At 47.2% G+C, this 23,755-nt stretch overlaps 1 protein-coding gene across 1 annotated transcript in view; it reads right to left on the minus strand.

The window, feature by feature from the left end:
• The window catches only part of LOC311137028 (neural-cadherin-like), a gene marked incomplete at both ends in the record, with an annotated part of 125,241 nt that overhangs the window by 27,182 nt on the left and 74,304 nt on the right, over positions 1-23,755 (minus strand). The window contains 8 exons of the mRNA XM_084171345.1: positions 450-639; positions 5,036-5,300; positions 19,150-19,316; positions 21,363-21,543; positions 22,075-22,198; positions 22,496-22,623; positions 22,752-22,879; positions 23,440-23,654. Coding sequence (XP_084027471.1) covers positions 450-639; positions 5,036-5,300; positions 19,150-19,316; positions 21,363-21,543; positions 22,075-22,198; positions 22,496-22,623; positions 22,752-22,879; positions 23,440-23,654 — 1,398 coding nt within the window. The remainder of the gene's footprint in view (positions 1-449; positions 640-5,035; positions 5,301-19,149; positions 19,317-21,362; positions 21,544-22,074; positions 22,199-22,495; positions 22,624-22,751; positions 22,880-23,439; positions 23,655-23,755) is intronic.

Consider the following 23,755-nt stretch of genomic DNA (forward strand, 5'->3'; position numbering starts at 1 on the left):
AATGAGTAGGTGTACTAAAACGTTTGACCAGTAGTGTTTTAATGAAGCCGGTGACTGATGTGGTAAACTCTTCAATGCCATCGGATGAATCCCATGAATACCGGAACATATTCCAGTCAGGACCACTTCCGTATTGAGCGAGTCACTGGTAATTCCTGTTCAAGTTTTTACTTGTAAGAAGGAATCAGGAGGATAGAGCTATGGTCAGATTTGCCAAATGGATGGCGAGGGAGAGCTTTGTATGCTTCTCTGTGTGTGGAGTAAGGGTGATCTAGAGCTTTTTCGCCTCTAGTTGCACAGGTGACATGCTGGTAGAAATTAGGTAAAACGGATTTAAATCTCGTCAGGTATCCCGCACGCCGACCTCTAGCACTGTCTCCTTCCTCTTTGAGTGTCAGGGATTTGGGCCAGTTCAGTATAATCAAGTTTTGCTGTCATCATTTATGTACCTGCACTCATGTTTCCTCCAGAGGTCCACACATATGAAGGGGGGAGAGCACTGGTGTTTCCTGCAGGCATCTGAGGGGCAACCTGGGGAGACCCCCTGGGACGTGATCACCTGGAGCTCCTCGGACACTATGGAGGGCTGCTTGGCCATGGGCATGGGCCTCCCATTCAGCCTCAGGTCTCGCAGACACCCTGGTGGAAAAACACAGAGAGGGAAAGAGAGATGAGACACACCAACATAGTGACATTCAGAGACATACACACTAGGCCTGAGGCAAAACCTTTAAAGTAAGTTTCATGAAGGGACGGAAACACACAGCCACGCAGGAATAGAGACACACACACACACACACACACACACACACACACACACACACACACACACACACACACACACACACTGAGATAGCCCGGGGATTAGCTGTCAGCGCAGCCCTTTGTTTGTTTCAGAGGATATTTACTTTGCTTGGTTGTCTCGCCATCCTCTGGGAAGGATGAGGTGTAACACATAATTTATACAGACACCTCCCTGCTCCTGAATCATTTATACAGACACCTCCCTGCTCCTGAATCATTTATACAGACACCTCCCTGCTCCTGAATCATTTATACTGACACCTCCCTGCTCCTGAATCATTTATACAAACACATCCCCTGCTCCTGAATCAAGTCCTTCACACTTCATCTGCCTCAGCCCCAAATCCATAGCCTACCTCCCCAGAGTCTAAATCTAAAGCCATTTGAGATAGGAAGGTGGGGGTAGCCAAGGAATCATTCACCTCAGTGATTTAGAAGTGTGAAACATAACGGTGAATCAGTCTTGTGTTGCCAATCACATACAGATAATAGAGTGGCTTGCGAAAGTATTCACCCCCCTTGGCATTTTTCCTATTTTGTTATCTTACAACCTGGAATTAAAATGGATTTTTGGGGGGTTTGTATCATTTGATTTACACAACATGCCTACCACTTTGAAGATGCAAAATATTTTTTATTGTGAAACAAACAAGAAATAAGACAAAAAAACTGAAAACTTGAGCGTGCATAACTATTCACTCCCCCAAAGTCAATACTTTGTCGTGTCACCTTTTGCAGCAATTACAACTGCAAGTATCCTGGGGTATGTCTCTATAAGCTTGCACATCTAGCCATTGGGATTCTTGCCCATTCTTCAAGGCAAAACTACTCCAGCTCCTTCAAGTTGGATGGGTTCCGCTGGTGTACAGCAATCTTTAAGTCATACCACAGATTCTCAATTGGATTGAGGTCTGGGCTTTGACTAGGCCATTCCAAGACATTTAAATGTTTCCCCTTAAACCACTCGAGTGTTGCTTTAGCAGTATACTTAGGGTCATTGTCCTGCTGGAAGGTAAACCTCCGTCCCAGTCTCAAATCTCTGGAAGACTGAAACAGGTTTCCCTCAAGAATTTCCCTGTATTTAACGCCATCCATCATTCCTTCAATTCTGACCAGTTTCCCAGTCCCTGCCGATGAAAAACATCCCCACAGCATGATGCTGCCACTACCATGCTTCACTGTGGGGATGGTGTTCTCGGGGTGATGAGAGGTGTTGGGTTTGCGCCAGACATAGCGTTTTCCTTGATGGCCAAAAAGCTATGTTTGGCTTATTCTTTTATTTAAGCAATGGCTTTTTTCTGGCCACTCTTCCGTGAAGCCCAGCTCTGTGGAGTGTACGGCTTAAAGTGGTCCTATGGACAGATACTCCAATTTCCGCTGTGGAGCTTTGCAGCTCCTTCAGGGTTATCTTTGGTCTCTTTGTTGCCTCTCTGATTAATGCCCTCCTTGCCTGCTCCGTGAGTTTTGGTGTGCGGCCCTCTCTTGGCAGGTTTGTTGTGGTGCCATATTCTTTCCATTTTTTATAATGGATTTAAATGGTGCTCCGTGGGATGTTCAAAGTTTCAGATATTTTTTTAGAACCGAACCCTGATCTGTACTTCTCCACAACTTTGTCCCTGACCTGTTTGGACAGCTCCTTGGTCTTCATGGTGCCGCTTGCTTGGTGGTGCCCCTTGCTTAGTGGTGTTGCAGACTCTGGGGCCTTTCAGAACAGGTGTATACAGTGGGGGAAAAAAGTATTTAGTCAGCCACCAATTGTGCAAGTTCTCCCACTTAAAAAGATGAGAGAGGCCTGTAATTTTCATCATATGTACACGTCAACTATGACAGACAAAATGAGATTTCTTTCCCCAGAAAACACATTGTAGGATTTTTAATGAATTTATTTGCAAATTATGGTGGAAAATAAGTATTTGGTCAATAACAAAAGTTTCTCAATACTTTGTTATATACCCTTTGTTGGCAATGACACAGGTCAAACGTTTTCTGTAAGTCTTCACAAGGTTTTCACACACTGTTGCTGGTATTTTGGCCCATTCCTCCATGCAGATCTCCTCTAGAGCAGTGATGTTTTGGGGCTGTCGCTGGGCAACACAGACTTTCAACTCCCTCCAAAGATTTTCTATGGGGTTGAGATCTGGAGACTGGCTAGGCCACTCCAGGACCTTGAAATGCTTCTTACGAAGCCACTCCTTCGTTGCCCGGGCGGTGTGTTTGGGATCATTATCATGCTGAAAGACCCAGCCACGTTTCATCTTCAATGCCCTTGCTGATGGAAGGAGGTTTTCACTCAAAATCTCACGATACATGGCCCCATTCATTCTTTCCTTTACACGGATCAGTCGTCCTGGTCCCTTTGCAGAAAAACAGCCCCAAAGCATGATGTTTCCAACCCCATGCTTCACAGTAGGTATGGTGTTCTTTGGATGCAACTCAGCATTCTTTGTCCTCCAAACACGACAAGTTGAGTTTTTACCAAAAAGTTATATTTTGGTTTCATCTGACCATATGACATTCTCCCAATCCTCTTCTGGATCATCCAAATGCACTCTAGCAAACTTCAGACGGGCCTGGACATGTACTGGCTTAAGCAGGGGGACACGTCTGGCACTGCAGGATTTGAGTCCCTGGCGGCGTAGTGTGTTACTGATGGTAGGCTTTGTTACTTTGGTCCCAGCTCTCTGCAGGTCATTCACTAGGTCCCCCCATGTGGTTCTGGGATTTTTGCTCACCGTTCTTGTGATAATTTTGACCCCACAGGGTGAGATCTTGCGTGGAGCCCCAGATCGAGGGAGATTATCAGTGGTCTTGTATGTCTTCCATTTCCTAATAATTGCTCCCACAGTTGATTTCTTCAAACCAAGCTGCTTACCTATTGCAGATTCAGTCTTCCCAGCCTGGTGCAGGTCTACAATTTTGTTTCTGGTGTCCTTTGACAGCTCTTTGGTCTTGGCCATAGTGGAGTTTGGAGTGTGACTGTTTGAGGTTGTGGTCAGGTGTCTTTTATACTGGTAACGAGTTCAAACAGGTGCCATTAATACAGGTAACGAGTGGAGGACAGAGGAGCCTCTTAAAGAAGAAGTTACAGGTCTGTGAGAGCCAGAAATCTTGCTTGTTTGTAGGTGACCAAATACTTATTTTCCACCATAATTTGCAAATAAATTCATTAAAAATCCTACAATGTGATTTTCTGGAGAAAAAAATCTAAATTTGTCTGTCATAGTTGACATGTACCTATGATGAAAATTACAGGCCTCTCTCATCTTTTTAAGTGGGAGAACTTGCACAATTGGTGGCTGACTAAATACTTTTTTTCCCCACTGTATATACTGAGATCATGTGACAGATCATGTGACACTTAGATTGCACAAAAGTGGACTTTATTTAACTAATTATGTGACTTCTGAAGGTAATTGGTTTTTATTATTTATTTTTTTGAATTTTTTGAAACAAGTTACTTTTTTCATTTCACTTCACCAATTTTGACTATTTTGTGTATGTCCATTACATGAAATCCAAATAAAAAGTAATTGAAATTACAGGTTGTAATGCAACAAAATAGGAAAAATGCCAAGGGGATTGTCACGACTTCCTCCGAAGCTGCCTCCTCTCCTTGTTCGGGCAGGCTTCGGCGTTCGTCATCACCGCCCTTCTAGCCACTGCCGCTCATCATCTTATTTTTTTAATTATTTTTTTATCTTATCATTCCATTTGTCTTGTCTTGTTTATTACACACACCTGGTTCATATCCCCTCATCAGTACCTGTATAAGTGTTCCCTCTGCCCTTATGTCTTTGTGTGTGATTGTTTATTGTGGAGGTTACTATAGCTCGGTGGAGCTATATTGTATTTTGTATCGCCGGGATATTCACCTGTGTGCCTTGTTTTCTCCAGTGCGCCGTAATACCGCACTGGAGTGTTTTACGCATTGCTGCGTACTGCTGTCTTACCGAATAAACCATTTATTCTGTGAATTACCCTCCTGCGCCTGACTCCGTCCAAATCACCCGCCTCATGGATTAATACTTTTGCAAGGCACTGTACATGATTTTATACCACTTTCATTTGTTCGTTCATTCGTTCAATCATTTTATCTTCCCTCATGGTACTCTGGCACTGGCAGTAACAACGAGTGGGAAATACCAGTGGGAAGTTAGGTGGATAATATTAATGGTCAGTACCAGGGGGCAGTACCAGGGGGCAGTACCAGATGGCAGTACCAGTACCATACCTAGGAAGCTCTGGTTGTTTCCTGAGGGGAAGGAGTTTCCCAGCATCACCACTGTTTGGTCGATGACTATCTCCTGACTCATTCCAGGAGCGGCTGTGACCTCCTGCCTCCCGCCGCCACCGTCCAATCGAAGGGTGAACTCTTTGCCATGACGATCCAGCTCCACCTCGTGCCATTCTCCGTTGTCAAGGCGTTGGAAGGGCAGTGTGAGGTTGTAGAGTCTGTCACCCAGGTTATAAAAGACAGCCAGTAGCCCCTGAAAGATCTGAAATATACAGTGCATATTAATCAATTGAAATGATCTAAAACGGCTGTAAAAATCACAGATCACGCCTTTAAAATGTCAAAAAGGGCAATTTACAATGTTCTATTTTCTATTCAATTCAATTAAGACCATTGTATTTAATATTTAAGCTTTTCAAAACTGCCACGGACATTACTTAACTCAGTCCAGAGGGAAAATATCACAGACAACAATTATCCACAGCAGCTAAGGCTGAGCAAACACACTGGGCTGGAGATGGGGCTGGGAGGTGCTGCTGGCTGCTATAACCGCAGCTTGTACATGCCCATAATTAATTAAATACTGTGTTTTAATGTATGCAGCATGACAGCCCATATTGTTTTAACTATTGCTCCCTCAGCATGGTCATCAGAGCATAATGCCAACATTCTATTCCCCCCTGCCACCCTACGGACCAATTAACCCCCCATCTATCAAGCACCTCCCATCTCTCCCCCCCGACAGCATATATATAGGCTCCCCTCAATGCATCAAATTGCTTGCAGTCCACACAGCATAGGCAAACATATGACAATGAGCTCAATTAATCCCAACTTTATACAGAATCCGACCATAAAGTCTATAGCAATATATTTTCAGCGTCGCTTAGTAGTACAAACACTTCACTACAAAGTAAAAACTGTCAATGTTTTCACAAGTAAACCTTTTTCTACTTGAATTTTAAAACCCTACATAAGGATATAAATAAAAAGCATCTCAATAAGTAATAAGGGTTATAAGCATTGATTTCCACCTTTTTTTAAATTTATTTTTCACCTTTATTTAACCAGGTAAGCCAGTTGAGAACAAGTTCACATTTACAACTGCGACCTGGCCAAGATAAATGTCAGGGCGTGTGTAGGTGTGGTGTAGGAAATCAGATGCAGGACGCAGACGGTAGGTTCCAAAAGCTGTATTCCGACCCAAACACAGGCAACAGGGCAACAAAGCCCAACAGCTAAACTACGCCCAAGGCGTGTAGGCAAAATGCGCACAAACAGGTGCGACAAAATATGTAGTGCACGAAACAAGTGCAAACGAGCTCCAGCGCAGTGGAGAGAAAATATGCTCAACCGAGCAAACACAACACTGACGAAAACAATCACACACAACACAAGACAAACACAACGAGAAACTTATAGGACACTAATCACGTAAAACAGAAACAGGTGTGACACAAACAGACAAAAGCAAACGAACATGAAAACATAAATCGGTGGCAGCTAGAATTCCGGAGACGACGAACGCCGAAGCCTGCCCGAACAAGGGAGAGAGGCAGCCTCGGCCGAAACCGTGACAGTACCCCCCCCTTGACGCGCGGCTCCAGACGCGCGCCGACTCCGGCCTTGGGGACGACCCGGAGGCCGCGGCGCAGGGCGCGTCGGATACCCCCGATGGAATTCCGTCAGGAGCGACGGGTCCAAGATGTCTCTCCTCGGCACCCAGCACCGCTCCTCCGGACCGTACCCCTCCCACTCCACTAGATACTGAAGACCCCCTCTCCGACGTCTAGAATCCAAGATGGATCTCACGGTGTACGCCGGTGCCCCCTCGATGTCCAACGGGGGCGGGGGGGTCTCCAAGATCTCATGTTCTTGGAGCGGGCCTGCTACCACCGGCCTGAGAAGGGACACATGGAACGAGGGGTTAATACATTTATACTCCACTGGCAACTGTAATCTATAACAAACCTCGTTCAACCTTCTCAGGACTTTAAATGGCCCTACAAACCGCCGACCCAGTTTCCGACAGGGCAGGCGGAGGGGCAGGTTTCTGGCAGAGAGCCAGACTCGATCTCCAGGTGCGTACACAGGCCCCTCACTGCGGTGTAGGTCGGCGCTCGTCTTCTGTCGACGTATGGCACGCTGCAGATGGACGTGTGCAGCGTTCCACGTCTCCTCCGAGCGCCGCACCCACTCATCCACAGCGGGGGCCTCGATCTGGCTCTCATGCCATGGTGCCAGAACCGGCTGGTACCCTAAAACACACTGAAAAGGGGTTAGTTGGGTGGAGGAGTGGCGAAGAGAGTTCTGTGCCATCTCAGCCCAGGGCACATATCTCGCCCACTCCTCCGGCCGGTCCCGGCAGTATGTTCTGAGAAACCTGCCCACATCCTGGTTTACGCGTTCCACCTGCCCATTACTCTCCGGGTGGTAACCCGAGGTGAGACTCACCGAGACCCCCAACCGCTCCATAAAAGCTCTCCAGACTCTGGAGGTGAATTGGGGACCCCGGTCAGCCACAATGTCCTCGGGCACCCCGTAGTGCCGGAACACATGAGTGAATAGTGCTTCGGCGGTTTGTAGGGCAGTAGGAAGACCCGGCATGGGGAGTAAACGACAGGCCTTAGAGAACCGATCCACAACGACCAGGAGTGTAGTATTCCCTTGAGAGAGGGGAAGGTCAGTTATAAAATCCACCGAGAGGTGGGACCATGGTCGTTGTGGAACGGGCAGGGGTAGTAACTTACCCCTAGGCAGATGTCTAGGCGCCTTACACTGGGCGCACACCGAGCAGGAGGAAACATAAACCCTCACATCCCTGGCCAACGTAGGCCACCAATATTTGGCACTAAGACAGTGCACTGTCCGGCCGATACCCGGATGTCCAGAGGAGGGTGACGTGTGAGCCCAATAGATCAATCGATCCCGACACTCGAGCGGAACATACTTCCGACCCTCCGGGCATTGTGGTGGACTAGGGTCGGTGCGTAATGCCCGCTCGAGCTCAGAATCGAGCTCCCACACCACCGGTGCCACTAGACACGACTCCGGCAGTATGGGAGTGGGCTCCACGGACCTCTCCTCCCCGTCATACCGCCGAGACAGTGCATCTGCCTTACCGTTTTGTGACCCAGGGATGTAGGTGATCTTAAAAGAGAACCGGGTCAAAAACATACTCCATCTAGCCTGTCGAGGGTTCAGCCTCCTCGCTGCCCGGATGTACTCCAGGTTACGGTGGTCCGTCAAAATGAGGAAAGGGTGTTGAGCCCCCTCAAGCCAGTGCCTCCACACCTTAAGGGCTTGGACCACAGCTAACAGCTCCCTGTCCCCTACGTCATAATTTCGCTCCGCCGGGCTGAGCTTCTTGGAATAGAAGGCAACGGGGCGGAGTTTAGGTGGCGCGCCTGACCGTTGGGACAGCACGGCGCCAATACCGGCTTCAGACGCGTCCACCTCTACCTGAAATGGTAAAGAGGGATCCGGATGCGCCAGCACCGGAGCCGAGGTGAACAGGTCCTTCAGCTTCTTAAAAGCCCTGTCCGCCTCGACTGACCACTGCAGACGCACCGGGCCCCCCTTTAAGAGAGACGTGATGGGAGCTGCCACCTGCCCAAAACCCCGGATAAACCTCCGGTAGTAATTCGCAAACCCCAAAAACTGCTGCACCTCTTTCACAGTGGTTGGTGTTTGCCAATTACTCACGGCTGACACTCGGTCTACCTCCATCTTCACCCCTGACGCAGACAACTGATACCCCAAGAAGGAAATCGACTCCTGGAAAAACAGACACTTCTCTGCCTTCACATACAGGTCGTGCTCCACCAGCCTCCGCAACACTCTGCGCACCAGGGCCACATGCTCGACACGGGTAGGTGAGTACACGAGGATGTCATCTATGTACACCACCACTCCCTGTCCCTGCATGTCCCTGAAGATCTCATCCACGAATGATTGGAAAACTGACGGAGCATTCATCAACCCGTATGGCATGACGAGATACTCGTAATGGCCCGAGGTGGTACTAAAGGCTGTTTTCCATTCATCATCCTTCCTGATGCGCACCAAGTTGTACGCGCTCCTGAGATCTAATTTCGTGAAGAAACGCGCCCCATGCAACGACTCAGTCATGGTCGCAATCAGCGGGAGTGGATAACTATACTTCACCGTAATCTGATTGAGACCACGGTAGTCGATGCACGGACGCAACCCCCCATCCTTCTTCTTCACGAAAAAGAAACTCGAGGACGCGGGGGAAGTGGACGGCCGTATGTATCCTTGTCTCAGTGATTCGTCTATGTAAACCTCCATAGCTTTCTTCTCCTCCTGAGACAGAGGATACACATGACTCCGTGGGAGCGCAGCTCCTGCCTGAAGGTCTATCGCACAATCCCCCTGCCTATGGGGTGGCAATCGCGTCGCCCTCGCCTTACTAAACGCGATAGCCAGATCCCCATACTCAGGTGGAATGTGCAATGCGGGCACCTGGTTTGGACTTTCCACCGAGGTAGCCCCTAAGGAAACGCCCAAACATCTACCCACACACTGAGCAGACCACTCCTTCAGAGCCCTCTCCTGCCACGAAATAACGGGGTTATGGGTACTTAACCAGGGCATGCCCAGCACCACCGGATACGCAGGAGAGTCAATCAGAAACAGTTGTATTATCTCCTGATGACTCCCCTGCGCACACATCCTAAGTGGCGCCGTGACCTCCCTGATTAAGCCCGTACCCAACGGACGACTATCTAGGGCGTGAACGGGAAAAGGAACTTCCACAGGGAGAAGGGGAAACCCTAACTCTAAACAAAACTTCTTATCAATGAAATTCCCAGCCGCGCCTGAATCTACCAGCGCCTTACACTGGGAATGAGGTGCCACCTGCGGAAAACACACAGGCATACAAAAATGGGCAACAGTGAGCTCTGGGTGAGTGGGGCGCCTACTCACCTGGAGGGAATCCCCAGTGCGGGACCTGTCGTCATCTCCCCGAGGAGGCCATCCCCAGCACCTAGCCGCGGTGTGTCCTCCCCGACCACAGTTGGTGCAGTGGATGGACCCCCCACTCTGCCGACTCCTCCTACCTCTAGCGCCAGCGCCCCCGAGCTCCATAGGACACGGCTCGGGTGCGCTGGAGGATGGAATGGACGGACCCCCCTCAGGACGTCCGCGGGTAGCCAATAGGTTATCCAACCTAATTGACATGTCGACCAGCTGGTCGAAAGTGAGACTGGCGTCCCGACAGGCCAGCTCCCGACGGACGTCCTCTCTGAGGCTACATCGGTAGAGATCGATGAGGGCCCGATCATTCCACCCTGCATCTGCCGCTAGAGTACGGAATTCGAGTGCGAATTCCTGGGCACTCCTCCTCCCCTGCCTAAGGAAGACCAGACGCTCCCCCGCCGCTTTCCCCTCCGGGGGATGGTCGAACACCGCCCTAAAGCGGCGGGAGAACTCGGTGTAGGTAATGGTCGTGGCGTCGATCTTCCTCCACTCCGCGTTGGCCCACTCCAACGCTTTACCGGCCAGGCAGGAGATTAGGGCGGACACGCTCTCATGCCCTGAAGGTGCCGGATGGACTGTGGCCAGGTACAGCTCGACCTGGAGCAAGAACCCCTGACACCCAGCCGCTGTCCCGTCGTAAGCCCTCGGGAGAGATAGACGGACTCCTCGATGTTCCGGTGCTGGAACGGGCGGGCTGGCCGATGGTGCTGGCTGGGCGGGTGGTGGTGGAGGCGAACCCCAGCCTCGGAGTGTGGAAATAACCTCCTGCAGGGCGTTCCCCATCTGCAGGAGTTGCTCCTGCTGATCCCGAACCTGGGCTTCCAGTCTTGTCTGGGCTGCTTCTGCTCCTGCTGATTCCATGGGTGGTGTGTGATTCTGTCAGGGCGTGTGTAGGTGTGGTGTAGGAAATCAGATGCAGGACGCAGACGGTAGGTTCCAAAAGCTGTATTCCGACCCAAACACAGGCAACAGGGCAACAAAGCCCAACAGCTAAACTACGCCCAAGGCGTGTAGGCAAAATGCGCACAAACAGGTGCGACAAAATATGTAGTGCACGAAACAAGTGCAAACGAGCTCCAGCGCAGTGGAGAGAAAATATGCTCAACCGAGCAAACACAACACTGACGAAAACAATCACACACAACACAAGACAAACACAACGAGAAACTTATAGGACACTAATCACGTAAAACAGAAACAGGTGTGACACAAACAGACAAAAGCAAACGAACATGAAAACATAAATCGGTGGCAGCTAGAATTCCGGAGACGACGAACGCCGAAGCCTGCCCGAACAAGGGAGAGAGGCAGCCTCGGCCGAAACCGTGACAATAAAGCAAAGCAGTGCGGAAAAAACAACAACAACACAGGGTTACATATTGAATAAACAAAACGTACAGTCAATAACACAATAGAAAATCTATATACAGTGTGTGCAAATGTAGTAAGTTATGGAGGTAAGGCAATAAATAGGCCATAGTGCAAAATAATTACAATTATAATTTAGTATTAACACTGGAGTGATAGATGTGCAGAATATGATGTGCAAATAGAGATACTGGGGTGCAAATGAGCAAAATAAATAACAATGTAAATAACAATATGGGGATGAGGTAGTTGGGTGGGCTAATTACAGATGGGCTGTGTACAGGTGGAGTGATCGGTAAACTGCTCTGACAACTGATGCTTAAAGATAGTGAGGGAGATAAGGGTCTCCAGCTTCAGAGATTTTTGCAGTTCGTTCCAGTCATTTGCAGCAGAGAACTGGAAGGAATGACGACCAAAGGAGGTGTTGGCTTTGGGGATGACCAGTGAGATATACCTGCTGGAACGCATACTACGGGTGGGTGTTGCTATGGTGACCAATTAGCTAAGATAAGACGGGGATTTGCCTAGAAGGGATTTATAGATGACCTGGAGCCAGTGGGTTTGGCGACAAATATGTAGTGAGGGCCAGCCAACGAGAGCGTACAGGTCACAATGGTGGGTAGTATATGGGGCTTTGGTGACAAAACGGATGGCACTGTGATAGACTACATCCAATTTGCTGAGTAGAGTGTTGGAGGCTATTTTGTAAATGACATCGCCGAAGTCAAGGATCGGTAGGATAGTCAGTTTTACGAGGGCATGTTTAGCAGCATGAGTGAAGGAGGCTTTGTTGCGAAATAGGAAGCCGATTCTAGATTGATCTTTGAATTGGAGATGCTTAATGTGAGTCTGGAAGGAGAGTTTACAGTCTAACCAGACACTGAGGTATTTGTAGTTGTCCACATATTCTAAGTCAGACCCGTCGAGAGTAGTGATTCTAGTCGGGCAGGTGGGTGCAAGCAGCGTTCGATTGAAGAGCATGCATTTAGTTTTACTAGCGTTTAAGAGCAGTTGGAGGCCACAGAAGGAGTGTTGTATGGCATTGAAGCTTGTTTGGAGGTTTGTTAACACAGTGTCCAATGAAGGGCCAGATGTATACAAAATGGTGTCGTCTGCGTAGAGGTGGATCTGAGAGTCACCAGCAGCAAGAGCGACATCATTGATATACACAGAGAATAGAGTTGGCCCGAGAATTGAACCCTGTGGCACCCTCATAGAGACTGCCAGAGGTCCAGACAACAGGCCCTCCGATTTGACACATTGAACTCTATCTGAGAAGTAGTTGGTGAACCAGGCGAGGCAGTCATTTGAGAAACCAAGGCTATTTAGTCTGCCAATAAGAATGTGGTGATTGACAGAGTCAAAAGCCTTGGCCAGGTCAATGAATACGGCTGCACAGTACTGTCTTTTATCGATCACGGTTATTATTTTGTTTAGGACCTTGAGTGTGGCTGAGGTACACCCATGACCAGCTCGGAAACCAGATTGCATAGCGAAGAAGGTACGGTGGGATTCTAAATGGTCAGTGATCTGTTTGTTAACTTGGCTTTCAAATACTTTCGAAAGGCAGGCAGGATGGATATAGGTCTGTAACAGTTTGGATCTAGAGTGTCACCCCCTTTGAAGAGGGGGATGACCGCGGAAGCTTTCCAATCTCTGGGGATCTCAGACGATACGAAAGAGAGGTTGAACAGGCTGGTGATAGGGGTTGTGACAATTTCGGGGGCTTATTTTAGAAAGAAAGGGTCCAGATTGTCTAGCCCAGCTGATTTGTAGGGGTCCAGATTTTGTAGCTCTTTCAGAACATCAGCTATCTAAATTTGGGTGAAGGAGAAGTGGGGGGGGCATGGACAAGTTGCAGCGGAGGGTGTAGAGCTGGTGGCCGGGGTAGGGGTAGCCAGGTGGAAAGCATGGCCAGTCGTAGCAAAATGCTTGTTGAAATTTTCGATTATCGTAGATTTATCGGTAGTGACAGTGTTTCCTAGCCTCAGTGCAGTGGGCAGCTGGGAGGAGGTGCTCTTATTCTCCATGGACTTTACAGTGTCCCAAAACCTTTTGGAGTTAGAGCTACAGGATGCACATTTCTGTTTGAAAAAGTTATCCTTTGCTTTCCTAACTGATTGACCTGAAAAGTTGCATATCGCGGGGGCTGTTCGATGCTAATGCCGTACGCCACAGGATGTTTTTGTGCTGGTCAAGGGCAGTCAAGTCTGGGGTGAACCAGGGGCTATGTCTGTTCTTAGTTCTGAATTTTTTGAATGGGGCATGCTTATTTAAGATGGATAGGAAAGCACTTTTAAAGAACAACCAGGCATCCTCTACTGATGGAATGAGGTCAATATCCATCCAGGATACCCGGGCCAGGTCAATTAGAAAGGCCTGCTCGCTGAAGTGTTTTAGGGAGCATTTGACAGTGATGAGGGGTGGTCGTTTGACCGCGGACCCATTACGGACGCAGGCAATGAGGCAGTGATCACTGAGATCCTGGTTGAAGACAGCGGAGGTGTATTTAGAGGGTAAATGAGTCAGGATTATATTTTATTTTAGTCATTTAGCAGACGCTCTTATCCAGAGCAACTTACAGTTAGTGAATGCATACATTTTTTTTTCCCGTGCTGAACCCCCGTAGGAAACGAACCCACATCCCTGCCGGCCAAACCGCCCCCTACCTTGGACGATGCTGGACCAATTGTGCGCCGCCCATGGGTCTCCCGGTCGCGGCCGGCTGCGACAGAGCCTGGACTCGAACCAGGATCTCTAGTGGCACAGCCTTAGACCACTGCGCCACTCGGGAGTCATATCTATGAGGGTGCCCATGTTAACGGATTTAGGGTTGTACCTGGTAGGTTCCTTGACAATTTGTGTGAGATTGAGGGCATCTAGTTTAGATTGTAGGACGGCCGGGGTGTTAAGCATATCCCAGTTTAGGTCACCAAGCAATACGAACTCTGAGGATAGATGGGGGGCAATCAATTCACATATGGTGTTCAGGGCACAGCTGGGGACTGAGGGGGGTGTGTAGCAAGCGGCAACAGTGAGAGACTTATTTCTGGAAAGGTGGATTTTTAGAAGTAGAAGCTCAAACTGTTTGGGCACAGACCTGGATAGTATGATAGAGCTCTGCAGGCTCTCTCTACAGTAGATTGCAACTCCGCCCCCTTTGGCAGTTCTATCTAGACGGAAAATGTTGTAGATGGGAATGGAAATTTCAGAATCTTTGGTGGCCTTCCTAAGCCAGGATTCAGACACTGCTAGAACATCAGGGTTGGCTGAGTGTGCTAACGCAGTGAGTAACTCAAACTAAGGGAGGAGGCTTCTGATGTTAACATGCTAGAAACCAAGGCTTTTGCGATTACAGAAGTCAACAAATGATAGTGCCTGGGGAGCAGGAGTGATACTGGGGGCTACAGGGCCTGGGTTAACCTCTACATCACCAGAGGAACAGAGGAGGACTGGAATAAGGATACGGCAAAAGGCTTTAAGAACTGGTCTTATAGTGCGTTGGGTACAGAGAAAAAAAGGGGCTGATTTCCGGGCGTTGTAGAATAGATTCAGGGCATTATGTACAGCGTTGGGTAAAGATAATAATCATTATTATTATTATAATAAGATGAAAGAGATAGCATCACTGGAGGCACCGATTGAGCCGGTCTCCGTGTGTGTGGGGGGTGGGACAAAATATATTTCTGAGACAGGTTGAGCAGGACTGGGGGCTCTACATTGAAAAAGTACAGTTAGAACTAACCGAAACAGCAATAGGCAAGGCATATTGACATGGGAGATAGGCATAAAGCAGTCACAGGTGTTATTCGAGAGAGCTAAGACAACAGCTGGTAATGGCGACGAAAGTTTGAGCTGAGGCTAAACAGATCAACAGGATGGGGTACCATATAAAGGAACAGTCCAGCAGGCATCAGCTGTGTAGCTGAGTGATCACAAGGTCCAGTGAACAGCAATAAGTAAGTCCGGGAGCAGTTCAGTGACTGCTACGCTACAGGCGAGCTGGAGGCATGGCTGTTGATTGCGTGTGCTAGCGGGCCGGGGCTAGCAGATGGATCTTCGTGGTCGTCGCAACGGCAAGCCTGTTGAAACCACATCAGACGATTACGTCGGCAGACCAGTTGTGATGCATCGGCGGGGCTCCGTGTCAACACTAGGAGGTCCCGTCCGGTTGACAGAGAGGTAGATAGCCGGGAGATGGGCATGGCTTGAGGCTAGCTCAAGGCTAACTGGGGTTAGCTTCAGGACAGTGGTGATTAGTGGTGATTAGCCAACAACGACAACAGCCATTCGGTTGCAGCTAGCTAGTTGCGATGATCCGGTGTCAAGGTCCAGTGATTCAGTGATTCCGGCAGAAAATCCGATATGCTCTGGCTCGATAGCGCGATGTGCAGACTGGCCGATAATTGTCCAGGCTAGAGCTGGCTGGTAGGTAGTGCAGGCCACGGCCACGGACAATGGTGAAGACCGCTAACAGTGGTTAATAGCAAGTAGCTAGTTAGCTGGCTAATTGGCTAGTTTCAGCCAGAGGTTCTGGATAAAAAATTTATGAAGAAATAATAAAGAAAGAATAATAGAATCCGTTTCACATTGGGTGAAGTGGGTTGCAGGAAAGTATTTTAGTTAAAGGATGGAAAGTGAGATTGAGAAATATATACGAAAAAGACAAAAAAACTGGCTATTTACATGAGGACACTACAGAAAACACGACCGCACTGCTATGCCATCTTGGAACCTGCTTTCCGCTAACACTCAAGAGAATAATGCAACCCTTTGGTGTTCCATTATGTGAAGATAAAGATTACATGTTTTCGTCATCGAATAGACATCAACAGGAGGTGGAAAAGGTTTCAGAGGCCTAACTCTCACGCTTTTATGCAGCAGCCCCCAGTAACCTTGTGAATGTCTATTTATTCATTCAGCATGCGTTCCCTCCTCCCTCCACCCTCCTCCCTCTCCATCCCTTTCTACCCATCAGAGCAAACAAGAGAGGCTGAGGTTCTGAGAGACTTGTTGTCTGGATCCACACTCAAGTGTCTCTCAGAGAGCTCTGAGACAGCTTCAGACAGAGTAGCTTGCTTTCGGACAAAAAACTAGCGTTTTATACAGCTCGCCGACTCAACAAACAAGATTGTTCACAGAGGAACCTTATATAACCTACTTACAGTTGCTGCTGAGATCGGACAGAGCCCCAATCCTTTTCTCAGTTTCTTTTTACTGGTATGTATGGGGCTGGTGGGGAGAAAAGGCTAGAGTGGGGTTGCTACTACACTGACTCAGACACTCAGAAGGGAGCTATAGCAGTGAGACTGCATGTTGGTGCTCTCTCTGACACCACAAAACTGTCAAACTGGTTTGTCATGAGGAAGCTACAGTAGGATGAGAGTGGAAAGAGCTGACCTGTGTGGGTAGGTGTTCTTGAGTGACAGACGCTAGCCGAGCAGTGTTCTGCCTGGTGCTGTGGACACACTGTCACTCAAAGAGACCAAAGGCTCCTTCAACCCTAACATCCTATCTCCACATAAATGGTATTCATACTCAGAAATTGTGTTATATTTTCCTGGTTAAGTCAGACAGAGAAGAGCCTTGTGAAGTAGCAGATACTCTAGGTAAGCTAGGTTGATTGTATATGCCACTTCATGTTTTCCAGTTCAAATTGGGTACACAATTCGAGCAAACACTGAAAAAGTCCCCTATAAGAGCTTGAAGGAGAAAAGACAGAATTGGACCTTTCCGCTTAAGAGATCTCTTACATCCAACTAATAACAGCTACCCACTTCCCTAGACCATAATACTGAAGGAGGGATATGCTAATAACTAGACAGACAATAAAATAATCCTGAATACTGTGCTGCGATGTTCCATAGGCGCATCTCAAAACAACCCAAAGGCAATACAGTGAGAGAAAAAAGTATTTGATCCCCTGCTGATTTTGTACATTTGCCCAGTGACAAAGACATGATCAGTATATAATTTTAATGGTAGGTTTACAGTGAGAGACAGAATAACAACAAAAAAAATCCAGAAAAACTCATGTAAAAAATGTTATAAATTGATTTGCATTTTAATGAGGGAAATAAGTATTTGACCCCTCTGCAAAACATGACTTAGTACTTGGTGGCAAAACCATTGTTGGCAATCACAGAGGTCAGACGTTTCTTGTAGTTGGCCACCAGGTTTGCACACATCTCAGGAGGGATTTTGTCCCACTCCTCTTTGCAGATCTTCTCCAAGTCATTAAGGTTTCGAGGCTGACGTTTGGCAACTCGAAACTTCAGCTCCCTCCACAGATTTTCTACGGGATTAAGGTCTGGAGACTGGCTAGGCCACTCCAGGACCTTAATGTGCCTCTTCTTGAGCCACTCCTTTGTTGCCTTGGCCGTGTGTTTTGGGTCATTGTCATGCTGGAATACCCATCCACAACCCATTTTCAATGCCCTGGCTGAGGGAAGGAGGTTCTCAACCAAGATTTGACAGTACATGGCCCCGTCCATCGTCCCTTTGATGCGGTGAAGTTGTCCTGTCCCCTTAGCAGAAAAACACCCCCAAAGCATAATGTTTCCACCTCCATGTTTGACGGTGGGGATGGTGTTCTTGGGGTCAAAGGCAGCATTCCTCCTCCTCCAAAAACGGCGAGTTGAGTTGATGCCAAAGAGCTCGAATTTGGTCTCATCTGACCACAACACTTTCACCCAGTTCTCCTCTGAATCATTCAGATGTTCATTGGCAAACTTCAGACGGGCCTGTATATGTGCTTTCTTGAGCAGGGGGACCTTGCGGGCGCTGCAGGATTTCAGTCCTTCACGGCGTAGTGTGTTACCAATTGTTTTCTTGGTGACTATGGTCCCAGCTGCCTTGAGATCATTGACAAGATCCTCCCGTGTAGTTCTGGGCTGATTCCTCACCGTTCTCATGATCATTGCAACTCCACGAGGTGAGATCTTGCATGGAGCCCTAGGCCGAGGGAGATTGACAGTTCTTTTGTGTTTCTTCCATTTGCGAATAATCACACCAACTGTTGTCACCTTCTCACCAAGCTGCTTGGCAATGATCTTGTAGCCCATTCCAGCCTTGTGTAGGTCTACAATCTTGTCCCTGACATCCTTGGAGAGCTCTTTGGTCTTGGCCATGGTGGAGAGTTTGGAATCTGATTGATTGATAGCTTCTGTGGACAGGTGTCTTTTATACAGGTAACAAGCTGAGATTAGGAGCACTCCCTTTAAGAGTGTGCTCCTAATCTCAGCTCGTTACCTGTATAAAAGACACCTGGGAGCCAGAAATATTTATAATTGAGAGGGGGTCAAATACTTATTTCGCTCATTAAAATGCAAATCAATTTATAACATTTTTGACATGCGTTTTTTCTGGATTTTTTTGTTGTTATTCTATCTCTCACTGTTCAAATAAACTTACCATTAAAATTATAGACTGATCATTTCATTGTCAGTGGGCAAACATACAAAATCAGCAGTGGATCAAATACTTTTTTCCCTCACTGTATATTTTTGTTCAGTATACATGAAGGCAGGGTAAAGTGACTAGGCATCAGAACTCAGTCACTCAGAAGCCCACTCAGTACCCACTTCCTGTCTTCCAAGCCCGCCATTACTCGCTCCATCTCTGTCAAAAATGTCGAGCCATCATGACAGTCATTCAGGCAACATAATAACAACGTTGAGGAGCAGGCTACAGCAGCAGCCAATTAAAGTGCCTCTCTGCAGGCAGTGTCGATGACTCACCTCCAGACGTAAGTATTCATTCTGCTCCAGGGAGAGGAGGCTGAGGAGGACACCGCTCGGGATATGGGTTCGCACCTGGAGCTGCACACTGGTGTGACGTGCCGGGAGAGACCATCCCACCTGGTACTGGACATGGCTCCTCCCATCAAAGGAGAACTCTGGGACTTCTGTCAGTTGAAGAAGAGAGAGAAAAACATAGACCTGAATAGAGCTGCCATGAGGGCTTCTACAGTATATTATTAATTATGTATTATATATACTGTACCTACTACTGTCTGCACTCAGTAGCCAAGTCAAGACAATTCACATACAGTTGAAGTCGGAAGTTTACATACACTTAGGTTGGACTTATTAAAACTCGTTTTTCAACCACTCCACAAATTTCTTGTTAACAAACTATAGTTTTGGCAAGTCGGTTATGACATCTACTTTGTGCATGACACAATAATTTTAACAACAATTGTTTACAGACAGATTATTTCACTTATAATTCACTATATCACAATTCCAGTGGGTCATAAGTTTACATACACCAAGTTGACTGTGCTTTAAACAGCTTGAAAAATTCCAGAAAATGATGTCATGGCTTTAGAAGCTTCTGATAGGCTAATTGACATAATTTGAGTCAATTGGAGGTGTACCTGTGGATGTATTTCAAGGCCTACCTTCAAACTCAGTGCCTCTTTGCTTGACATCATGGGAAAATCAAAAGAAATTAGCCAAGACCTCAGAAATAAAATTGTAGACCTCAACAAGTCTGGTTCATCCTTGGGAGCAATTTCCAAACGCCTGAAGGTACCACATTCATCTGTACAAACAATAGTACTCAAGTATAAACACCATGGGACCACGCAGCCGCCATACCGCTCAGGAAGGAGACGTGTTCTGTCTCCTAGAGACGAACGTACTTTGGTGCAAAAAGTGCAAATCAATCCCAGAACAACAGCAAAGGACATTGTGAAGATGCTGGAGGAAACAGGTACAAAGGTATTTATATCCACAGTAAAACAAGTCCAATATTGACATAACCTGAAAGGCCGCTCAGCAAGGAAGAAGCCACTGCTCCAAAATTGCCATAAAAAAGCCAGACTACGGTTTGCAACTGCACATGGGGATCCTTTGGTCTGATGAAACAAAAATAGAACTGTTTGGCCATAATGACCATCGTTATGTTTGGAGGAAAAAGGGGAACGCTTGCAAGCCGAAGAACACCATCCCAACCGTGAAGCACGGGGGTGGAAGCATCATGCTGTGGGGGTGCTTTGCTGCAGGAGGGACTGGTGCACTTCACACAATAGATCGCATCATGAGGAAGGAAAATAATGTGGATATATTGAAGCAACATCTCAAGACATCAGTCAGGAAGTTAAAGCTTGGTTGCAAATGGGTCTTCCAAATGGACAATGACCCCAAGCATACATCCAAAGTTGTGGCAAAATGGCTTAAGGACAATAAAGTCAAGGTATTGGAGAGGCCATCACAAAGCCCTGACCTCAATCCTATAGAATATTTGTGGGCAGAACTGAAAAAGCTTGTGCGAGCAAGGAGGCCTACAAACCTGACTCAGTTACACCAGCTCTGTCAGGAGGAATGGGCCAAAATTCACCCAACTTATTGTGGGAAGCTTGTGGAAGGCTACCCGAAACGTTTGACCAAAGTTAAACAATTTAAAGGCAATGCTACCAAATACTAATTGAGAGTATGTAAACTTCTGACCCACTGGGAATGTGATAAAAGAAATAAAAGCTGAAATAAATCATTCTCTCTACTATTATTCTGACATTTCACATTCTTAAAATAAAGTGGTGATCCTAACTGACCTAAGACAGGGAAGTTTTACTAGGATTAAATGTCAGGAATTGTGAAAAACTGAGTTTAAATGTATTTGGCTAAGGTGTATGTAAACTTCCAACTTCAACTGTATGTGACAGAAGCCAAACACAGTTATCTTGTTTGTGAGCCATGCATGTAAACCTTAAGACACATTTCCATTCCGCAAGATCAATAAAAAAATCTTGACTCTTGAATCTTATTATAGGTTTAACAAGAGTGTTAAACCTATATTTCAAAGCCATGGCATTTTGATCTTGTTGGGAAAAAAAAACATACATCCCATTTTAGGATTCTACTATGTAATACAGTCCACCCTACACCTTTTGATACCCACAGACAACACCTGTTATAACCCAACTGTATATTCTCTAAGGACGTACTGTCTTTACAGTGGATCCCTGTGTATCCAGGCGCACACTGGCAGCTGATGGAGTCCCACTGCCCATTACAGCGCCCCCTGGCGCCACAGGCTGGTACACCCATGTTTACACAGTTCCCATCAGTCAGAGAGCAGCCTGGGGCACTGCTGGAGGACTCTGAGGGAGAACCAAGGTCATAGAGCTGGAGCAGAGAGGGAAGAGAGGGAGGGTGTGAAGGAATGAGGGAGTGAGAAGGAGGGTGAGTGGGAGAGAGAGAGGGAGAAAGAGAGATGTGAGGGGAGAGAGGAGAGAGGAAGAAAGAGAAAGAAAGACAAGAAAGTAGGGCAAGAGAGAGAAAATAATAAGGGAGAGAGAGAGGGATGGCATGCGGTTTTCAGTCTATCCTCAGTAATGCACAATACATCCCTTTCTGAAGCATAAAATAAAGCAGAGCGAAGGTCATAGGTCATAAAGGAGATAAAGAACTTGGGGGAATATGATGACTGAAAGACATCAGCATTTAGAAGATACTCCCAGCTTAGTCTTGAGCTCAAATTGACATTCCTCTTGAACTCCTGTCTTAATGAAACCTTCTAGCGAGTCAAATAAACAGGTCAAGGAGTGAGAAAATGTAAGAAATAAAATGCAATGTCTAGAGCCGAGATTGAGTTAGAGAGGTACATTTTCTTGTTGTTGGGGTGTTAGGGCAGAGCTGTAGACTTTTGTGTCTTACCATACTGTCCACAACCAGGTTGCGCAGACATCCAGTGAAGTGCTTGTGCTGTAGCTGGGGATACTCATAGGACATGTTTTCGTTGACCCCACCCAGCTGCAACACCTGACTCCCATTCAGGTACCTGTGGAATAGAGGAGACACATCATTGTCAATGCCTGTCCATTCAAACCATGAATCCGTCTGTCCAGTTGTTTGTTTCATCCATCCATCCATCCTTACAGTCCAGAATCACACCACTCACTCACGTCAACTAATCTGTATAGTACCTTATCTTAAATGTAACCAACACTGGATGACACATAGATGTTCGTAGATCTTTTAATGTCTTTCAGAGGAACTATTTTGGCCATCGGCAATGCCGGCTGGCAGGTGTGATTGGTGTGATATCAGAGGGGCGGGCTTCTGAGTAGGACATTACCTGTCCCTATTGGGCGTGACTCCTCTGACCTCACAAGAAGAGCGGTCCTCGGTCATGGCCCAGCTGTCCACGCCCTCCGTCTCCATGACAATGGCACTGGAGCAGCGGTCCAGGGTGAAACGCACTTCCTGAAAACCCAGGAGAAGAAGTGTAAGGTAACAATCTCTGCACACACACAAACACACACATACAGGTAAGAACATGGAATAATGTGTGTTTTCAGGATGTGAATACAGACATTTAATGGTCCGCTTACTTTACTGTTGCTCCTAATATCCAGACGGTGCCAGCGTCTGTCAGAAACAACCACATTTCCCGGCAACTGCAGCACCAGGGTTCCAGACCCATGGTTGATTTTCAGGCTAGGTGTTCCACCAATCAGCTCTGAGGAGAAGAGGTCATCAGCATCAACATCACCATGCCATTCCACCTACAGACTTAAAGGGTCGAAGTTCAACTGTGGTGTAGGATGCACTTCTGATGCTCTTGGAGGGATGTTGTTCAGTGTCAAATAGTCAATGCATACAAATATATATACTTTACATAAAACTGTATATTTACTGTACATATGTAACTAACAGTTCATTCCAAAGGTACGGACCATTATCTTGGTCTACTTTTCATTGATGAGAAAGTGAACCCATAAACAAGGCTACAGTGCTTTAGTTTCAGTGTTTTGTCTCTGTCTGGGCTGTATGACTAAGCAACCTAATTAATCAAAATAACGCTGGATATCTCCCACACATCCCGTTTGTTATTCAAATCATGCACCTCGGTTGGACTGGAAGGTAGATGCAGTATACCACACTAGAGTGATGAGTAACCTTGCCTGATACCTAAATATTCGAGTTAGCACCCTGTTGATGCCTAGGCTTTAGCTCAGAGGGCTTATGTGATCTCCATGACCTGGGTTCAAATCCTGAGTGGGTAACACATTATCCTACCTATGGCCATGTAGTCCTCTGGGTCTCCGGGCAGCAGGGTGGCCAGGGGCCCGCTGTAGAGCAGCAGCCCGTCCTCAGCCCCTGTGATGAACTCCAGGGAGAGATGGCTATCAAAGCACAGCCTTATGGGAGGAAACCAGGCATAGCCATTGCCAAGGAAACGTCGCCTTGTCTGCTGGCACTCAGGACCCTTGTACTGCGGTGGGCACTGGCATCTGTGGTGGCATGAAATAAAAGCACCCCAGAGAACATTAACAGTGATTTCTCTATATTGAAACATTATAATGGGGCTGGCTGTATTGTTATCTCTGTGTGT

The sequence above is a fragment of the Coregonus lavaretus genome (genome assembly GCF_964263955.1).
Source record: "Coregonus lavaretus genome assembly, chromosome: 11".
NCBI lineage: Eukaryota > Metazoa > Chordata > Actinopteri > Salmoniformes > Salmonidae > Coregonus > Coregonus lavaretus.